Source organism: Mus caroli, chromosome 11 (assembly GCF_900094665.2).
Source record: "Mus caroli chromosome 11, CAROLI_EIJ_v1.1, whole genome shotgun sequence".
Taxonomy (NCBI): Eukaryota; Metazoa; Chordata; class Mammalia; order Rodentia; family Muridae; genus Mus; species Mus caroli.
The window spans coordinates 63,258,906-63,267,519 of NC_034580.1; the positions used below are offsets into that span (position 1 = coordinate 63,258,906).

An 8,614-nucleotide genomic window follows, 5' to 3' on the forward strand; every position below is an offset into this window, starting at 1 on the left:
GAGTGAGTGTGTGTGAGTGAGTGTGTGTGTGTGAGTGTGTGTGTGTGTGAGTGAGTGTGTGTGAGTGAGTGTGTGTGTGTGAGTGTGTGTGTGTGCGTGTGTGTGTGTGTGTGCTTCTCTCTGCCATTTAGAGGTCAACAGTGTCTTTCAGTGTCAGACAAGTGGCCCTCAGCAAAAGCCCTTCCACTTCACTTGAGTTTAGGATACAGAACACCAATGTATCTTTGCACAGTATAGAAGCTGAGCCCAAGTGGTTAAACGACTTGACCACAGTCACCGAACACTGGGCGTTGGTGTCTGGGGCACCCAGACTGGGAGGGAGGGAAGGACTGACAGGTGTGTCCCCTTATTCTCCAAATCCCTAGGATCCAGAAGCATCCAGGAAGCCTGAGCTGGGAGAGCTGGCTTCCTTCCTGGGTCGAGTCGACCCATGGTATGAAAGCACTGTCAACACCCTGTGTCCTGCCATCCTCAAGTTGGCCGAGATGGTAGGAGCAGCATTGAGGGAAGGGGAGGGAGGAGGGAGGGGAGAAGGGAGAGGAAGAGGGGAGGGAAGGACAGATGGTGGGAGAAATACGAGTGGCATGAATGAAGACATTTTTAAAAGTTCAGGTGGAGAGGGTGGTAGAGTCAGGAGGAGAGCCCCCAACTAGACACTGTGAGTGACCCCTGACCTTAGAATCAGCCCCACACGGTTTGTTCATTTTTAGTTTTCAGAGCGTAGGAACTGATGTCCCCAGGAGTCATTGTCTCCATTTCACAGGCCAGGGAGCTAAAGCAGAAAAAGATTAGGTAATTTGCCCAAGCAGCAAAATCAATTGTGATGCACTGTCCCCCATCCTTGGAACCAGGCATCCTGCCTGCAGACTGCATCTGCCATTGCTTAGTCATGTCTGTCCTGCCTGCAGACTGCATCTGCCATTGCTTAGTCATGTCTGTCCTGGTTGCAGACTGCATCTGCCATTGCTTAGTCATGACTGACAGGGCAGGACAGATGGGGAGGCAGGCATGGCTGTCTTGAGAGAGTCTTTAGCTATTCACACTTAGACTGGCTTGCTCCCAGAAACGCTGCGTTTAGTTTTTACACTTTGACATTTGTCCATCAGGTTTTTTTTACTTAGAGTTTAATGTTTCCTGTTAGATATAGAACTTTTATTCTTCGTGGCTTCTGCCTTTGAAAGCTTCTTTTTAAAAAAAAAAAATCTCTTTTTTTGCCTTTAAATGGCTCTGGGCATTGAAGTTGAGTCTTCAGGCTTGTACAAAATTCTTTGCTCTGAGACATCTCTCCAGCCCCAAGAGTTTTGCCTCTTAAGGCCTGAGATCACAATGCTCAAACACAGTCTGGATTTTGACATTTAAATAACTATTCCCTCACATAAATAATTTTAGTTCTTCATCTTAGGTGTGTGTGTGCAATCTGGCTTTTTTCCAAAGGTTTAGCCAGTTATCCCAAAGCTGTTGGTTGAGTAAGACATCCTGCCTCATCCATTTGATATTCTGCCGGTATCCCTGACTGAAGTCTTATGTCTGTGTGATGCTTTTTAGGCGAGCCTGTGTTTTCATGGATCTAGGCAGTTCTGTACAAACCAATATGATTCTATCTTTATGCCAGGAAGGGTAGGTCTACAGCTTTTTTTTTCTCTTAATAGAAAATTTCAGAATATACTAGCTTATCTTTGCTGATAAACTTTAGGATTTGCATGTTATTTTTAAATTTTATTTATTTATATTAAACGCATATTTTATTTTATTCATTTTGTGTGCGTGGGCATGCCTACACATGTGCAGATGCCCGAGGAGGTCAGAAGAGGGCATTAAGTCCCCTGGAATCAAGGTTATAGCTGGTTGTGAGCTTCTCAACATGCTGGGAACCTAACTCAGGTCCTCCGAAAGAAAGAGCAAGTGCATACAACCACTGAGCCACCTCCCCAGACCCAATTCAAAAAAAAAAAAAAATCTGTTGAGATCTTGATTATAAAGAGAGAATCAGCCTCTTTCATATATTAACCCTCTCTGGGTACACAATATAATTTCTTAAGTGCTTTGTGGCTTCTGCCGATGGAGACTGCAGTCTTTCCTATATGGCTTCTACCCATTTTTGCTAACGTCATTCTTACCATCCACGAGCGCATACTTCTTGTCGTGGTGAGCATGTGCTTCTCTCATTCTAATTAGAAAGAAGGAATTGTCCATGGAACAGGAAGCTACCAATTTATACATTTTATTTATCAAGTTACTCACTTGTTTCTTAAAAAGGTTAAGGTTTGAAAACAGAGCCCCAGGCGTACCCAGTTGATTTTTGACTGGCAGCTGGCAGCTGAGCTGAGGTCTCTGTTGCATTTCTTACCTGCCCAGTTGGGACATCATCTTACATGTTTTGTGCACACAAAGATGTCTGGCTGTGTGTGTGTGTGTGCATGTTATCTGAATAGCACATGGAGATGTTTGTGTACATACACAAAAGACTGTTTAGCAGGGTATTAAAATACATTTCCTCTTGAAAGTCAGAGTTTATGGGAGAGAATCCATTGGCTCTATTTTTGCTGGTAGCTTTTCTTCCAACCAGGACACATCAAAGATTTTCCTTCATTTCTCTACTCTCTCTTATAATTAATCACTTGTGTGGCCTTTCCAAAAGCAGCTTCCATGTGAAGGGCCTGGAGACTCTGTGAGCAATGATGTGTTGTCAGAATGCTGTATTATCAGCATCATTTGGGAGGTGATTGAGACAGGGTTTCTCTGTGTATCCGTGGCTGGCCTGGAACTCACTCTGTAGACTAGGCTGGCCTTGAACTCACAGAGATTCACCTGTCTCTGCCTTCTGAGCAATGGGATTAAAGGTGTGCACCACCTTGCCTGGCTGAGCATGATTTGTTTTTAGAAGTATTTATTTGTTTTATGTATGTGAGTACACTGTAACTGTCTTCAGACACACCAGAAGAGGGCGTTAGATCTCATTACTGATGGTTGTGAGCCACCATGTGGTTGCTGGGAATTGAACTCAGGACCCCTGCAAGAGCAGTCAGTGCTCTTAACCACTGAGCCATCTCTCCAGCCTGAGCATGATCTTTTTAAAGGGAATACTTCAGTGAAACAGACGTGAAGGTCAGAAGGAGTTTTGAATTAGATGCACAATGTTTAAGACAAATCTGAGTCTTTTGCCAATTCTGGCATTACAGCTTGAGCATCCCTGACCTGGAAATCCTAAACTTGAAATTCTCCAATACCCACAACATTTCAAGTACTACCATGATGCCACAAGTGGAAAATTCCACACCTGTCTGCATGTGACAGGTCTAAGTCAAGACACAGGCACACTGAAATGTGTGACTTTATCTTCAGGCTAAGAGGAAAAAGTACCTGTGAGTCAAAATGAACTACACTTGAGCCCCATGGTCAAGATAACTCATCATCAACACATAAATGTCCCATTATCCAAAGGGGGGGGGGAGCGCGGAGTTAAAAACATCCCCGTGGTCCGGAGCATTTCTGGCAAGGGGTAGTCAGTCTACATTCCAGTCGACATAGATGTTCCACTCTCTGTGAAGATCATACACTTTACTCACAGGGCTAAGGAAGCCACAGAAGACAAGGGGCTGAGCCCATTCCCAACAATGTGTAAATATTACTGGTTTGTTTATTTTGAGACAAGAGTCTCACTGTGTAACTGAACTCAAGAAATTCTTTTGCCCCAGCCACCCAAGGAGCGGGATTATGGGCACATACCATCACACTTAGTTTGTTAGTGAGTTTATGGATAGTTTCAGAGGTGGCCAGAGCTGAGAGGAACATCATCTGGTCAGGTCGTTCAACCTCTTAAATCTCCCTTGAAGATTACTCAGGCCTCAAACAGTTTGAATAACATTTGCCCCCAGGCTCCCGGATAGTGAGTATCCAAAGGGAGCCTAGATAAAGGCTTTTGTCACAGTTACACTTCAAGCAGCTAGCTCAGTGTCTTGCCGCTCAGTAAGTCTGTAGGAATGAAGTTAACCAGGTTCCCTGAGAAGATGGAGTCTTGTTAGAAGTAGTTCGTGTTTTGGTCAGAAGTAAAAACCAGATGGCCAGGAAGGCTTGGAGCACGTTGAAGGATTGGCCAGACTTGGTCATCACAGGGAGTGTGGGAGGTTTTGGAGTTTCTCACTGAAAATAGTGCCTCCCCTAGCAGCCTGGAGGTGGGTGGCTGCTGAAGACACTGCCCCTGTTCCTCACAGCCTCCCTACTTGGACACATCTAGGACCGTGGACCCCTTCATCCTGGATGTCATCACGTACTATGTCCGCATGGGCACTCAGCCCATCTATTTCCAGCTCTACAAGGTTAAGGTAGGTTCCCGCTGAAGTTCCCGGGATACCGTGCGAGCCTGCAGGACCATGTTAAACCCTCTGGCTCTGGCGAGATACTGGTCATTTGCAAGCCCATTCCTGGTTGCTCTTGACAGCTTTGTGTTCATAGTGTTTGGGCAAACCAGTTCATTCTTAACTTCAAAGACCTCGGATCCAAGCAGACTGGGAGTCAGCGGTAGGCTGTTCTGAACTGGCTTCCATCCTCTGGTTACAAATTCCCAAGGCACTGCCATTTTCTCTCCTTGACCTCTTGGAGAACTTCAGGCCCCATGAATAGATTCACCTCTGTCCTTACCTCTCACATCATCCCTTTTCCTTCCCTGCCAGGCAGTTCTTTATTTGAGCCATCCTACTGCCTTGTTCTCGTCCCTTTGTTTCCACAGCTCTCTTCCCAACAAACCCCAAGCCCAGAGTGGTAGTGCCGCATACCCTACCAAGGCCCACCTAGAACAAAAACCCAACGCGATTTGGCGATTTGACAATTTGGCGATTTGGCATGGCACGCCTCCTTTTCCTGGTGTGCACGTTCATCCTGGCCCATGGAGATCCCAGGCCAGTTTCCTCTTCCTCTGAGACAGTGGCTGCTTATCACTTTCCTGAAGCCTTTCCCTTCCGCAAGTGACTTTCCTACCATTAGGTCACCTGAATGTCCTGTCTATACCCAGAATGCATCATGTCCATTCCAATCCCCACAGGGCCTCTCCTGGTGCACCCAGTCCTCCTCCAGTTCAGTCCGAATTCCTCCATCTTAGCTCTTGACCGGAATGATGCCCCTTCTCCTGGACCTTCTCCCTTAGCCGTTCAGTTTTACCTGACTCAGTCATTTACACTGGCTCACCTACTCTCAGAACGATGATGTTGTGAACCCATGAACTTTGATCTGTTTTCCCATTTAGGGCATTGATAACATTGAACTTCAAAGGTCAGACTTTCTCCACGTCTCAGTTTTCTCTCCTACTGTGTTTCAATATTTGATGGCATTAAACAGTGGGAGGGAAGTTAGCTTCCAGATTGTTCCTTTAGTTCCTTTAGTCTCTTATCAGTAGGTAGGTAGGTAGGACCGGTTTGTGGAAGCTTTGGTTTCTTCCTTCTCTGCCCTGAGGTTGATAAGCTTTCCAGTGTAGCTTCCTTAGTGGTCCTTACTGCAGGACACAGAAAGTAGCTGGCACACACCTACAAACTGGCTTTATTCTGCCCAGGGCCTTAAAGCTGAAGCACACAGATGGACTGAGTCCTGGGGTCCAGCAGACAGTAAGGATGCAGGGTTGCACTCTGCAGGAGCATCTCCAGGGAGGGAGAGGACCTCACTGCTCTCTACCTAACTTGGATTCGGTCACTCCTTTAGAGTTGCAGAATCTGACTGCAGATACCTGCTCTGCTCTGTACCAAATCCTAAGGTTCTGTTTTCTCCCAGAACATTCAAAATATGTTTCAGGCTCATAACTCAATGTGTGGATCAGACAATGTCACAGAAAAAAATATATCATTAGTAATTGACGTGAGAAATTAGGCATTTGGATTATCTTGAGTTTGATAATCATGCCAGACATAGAAGGGCACACCTGTAATCCCAACACTTGGTAAATTGAGGCAGGAGGATCACCATTTCCAGGCCAACTTGAGCTGCACAGTGAGACCCTGCCTCAAAAAAACAAAAAAAGATTCATCGAGGAGATAGATTTGATCAGATAGTATATAAATATCTGATCAATATAACAATATAAATAATAACTGATATTACATAATATAAATTTAACCTTATAGTATTAAAACAGTATTAAGGTTTTAATACACAGCTGCCAACAGTCACGTCAATCACATCACGTTCCATGTGAGCCTGAACATGAGGGGCTGGAGAGATGGCACAGTGGTTAACTGCACTTGTTCTTTCAGAGAACCTGGGTTTGGTTCCCAGCACCCACATGGTGGCTCACAGCTGTGCATAGCTCCAGTTCCAGGGTGTGCACACATTTGAGCAAAGCAATCATATATAGATAATAAATCTTTTTCTTATTTCTTAATTTTTTATTTTTATTTTATTCATTTATTTTGGTTTTTTTGAGACAGGATCTCTTTATGTTGTCCTAACTGTCCTAGAACTTGCAATGTAGACAACACTGGCCTTGAACTCACAGAGCTCTGCCTTCTTCTGCCTCCCGAGTATTTTTCTTAATTCTGGCTAGCTCTCAAATAAATAAGACAGAGACTATTAGATTTATTTAATAGGCTTTATGGTACAACATCTAAACAGTTAGTAATCTGTTCTAATCCTCTGAGCTAATCTGGCTACCTCACAGCCAAAATCCCCTACATATATCCATTTTAGAATCCATCTGTCCCTCTCTGCTCTAGGTGTGTCTCCTGGACACACGCCTCGTGATGAATTCCCTCTCTCTCTCTCCCTCTCTTCCTCCCTCCCCTCCCTGGAATAGGGAGGCCAGCTCTGTTCTCACCTCTGCTCAGTCATTGGCTGATCAGCTTTTTTTGACAAATCAGAGAATAAATGGGGAGCAAACCTTACACAACATTGAGGCAGGCAGAGGATTCTTAGCATAAGCGCTACAATGCAGAGAAATCAGCATTTGAATAATACAAGGATACTCTTTACATAGTGCACAATAACATTATGCCAACATAAATCTTTTTTCTTATTATTTCTTATTTTTTTTTAATTTTATTTATTTTGCTTTTTTTTTGAGACAGGGCCAGGGCCACTTCATGTAGTCCTGGCTGTCCTGGAACTTGCTATGTAGACCAGGCTGGCCTTGAACTTACAGAGATCTGCCTTCCTCTGCTTCCCGACGCTGGTGTCAAAGGTGTGTGCACAGATTTTAATAAGTAAGATTTTAATAAGTCTTTAAAATAGAACAAAATGATAAATACAAATTATATATGTATATGTATATATATATATATATATATATATATATATATATATATTTGTGGCTGTGACATGCCATCTTATGATATGTACACGTGAAACTCTATTAATTGGACTGGCTAATGTGCACATTACTTCACCCTTACATTTCATGCCACAAATACTTACAACCTACTTACAGCTCTTATTAAAAGTACAATGTGTTGTTACGAACCGTGGTCACTGTACTGTGCAGTTGCTCCCTTGAGCTTGCTCCTCCTATAGAGCTGGAATTTTGTATCTTTTACTAGTATCTGACAGATAGGTTTGATCAGAATTAATGCCTCCTGATTCTTCCTCTCCATTCTTTTGTTTTGGGAAGGACTCAGATGTAAGCGACAGGAACTTTTCAAATCAGCTTAGGACTGGAGGCATTATTAGCTTACCTTGCTGGAAAGGTCTGGACTGGTGTGGCTGTCACTGTGCAGCTCGGAACCTAGCATGGGTAGGTGGGTGGGTGGAGCCCCTCAGGCTGTAGGGACAGAAGCTTTCTCTAAACTCCCTCCTTCCCCCTTTCTTTCCTTCCCTCCCTCCCTTCTCCCTTCTTCTCTCTAGATCTTCACCAGCTTGAGTCACGACCCTACAGAGGACATTTTCCTCACAGAGCTGAAGGTGAAGATCCAAGACTCCAAGTCCCCCAAAGGTGAGCTTCTGCTCCCCGTTTCCCAGAGCTCACCCTGGTTCAGCTGCCCCTACCCTCACTCTCTGGTCTTTCGCCAGATGTCAGCCCCATGGTCACCTTACTGTGTCACGAGACCCTGCTGAATGCCAGGGCCACACTTACCTCTGTCTCGGGGCACTCCCAGACTGAAAGGCCATCTTCCCAGATGTTGCCTCTCCATCCAGGGACAGCTGCCATGTCTATCCAGCAGCTATGCCTGGGAGACATGGGGAAGGGGCTCTCACCTTATACCTCCTCTTGTCTTCCCTCAGAGGGCTCTTCACCCCGAAGGAGAGGGGCAGCTGAGGGCACAGGAGCTGAGCTGTCCATGTGCTACCAGAAGGTCAGTGTCACTGGCATAACCAACAAAAACTTAGGAGGCACAGTGAATGAAAACCAGCCTCTGGGGGGTTGTAGACAGAGCCAAAGGGATCCCCCAGCCTTTCTTGAAGATACCACTAGACTCTTTCAGCCCCCAGAGCAATCTGCAACGATGGTGCAGGGACAAGGTTGACCTTACATGTAGACAAGGAGGCAGTGTGCTCTAAGAAATTAGAGGTTGGGTGAGCACACTGGTGCATGTCTTTAAACCTAGCATTTGGGAAGCAGAGGCAGGTGGATCTCTGTGAGCCGGAGGCCAGCTAAGACTATATAGTGAGACCTCATTTTAAAAAAGAAAAGAAAAGAAAA

General features: G+C 45.0%; 1 protein-coding gene across 2 annotated transcripts in view; it reads left to right on the plus strand.

Annotated features, from left to right (window-relative positions):
- Pik3r6 (phosphoinositide-3-kinase regulatory subunit 6) overlaps positions 1–8,614 on the plus strand; it is a 57,993-nt gene that overhangs the window by 39,677 nt on the left and 9,702 nt on the right. For both annotated transcript variants that reach the window (XM_029483150.1, XM_029483151.1), the window contains 4 exons: positions 366–488; positions 4,212–4,322; positions 7,819–7,906; positions 8,197–8,267. In XM_029483150.1, the coding sequence (XP_029339010.1) occupies positions 366–488; positions 4,212–4,322; positions 7,819–7,906; positions 8,197–8,267 (393 nt within the window). The remainder of the gene's footprint in view (positions 1–365; positions 489–4,211; positions 4,323–7,818; positions 7,907–8,196; positions 8,268–8,614) is intronic.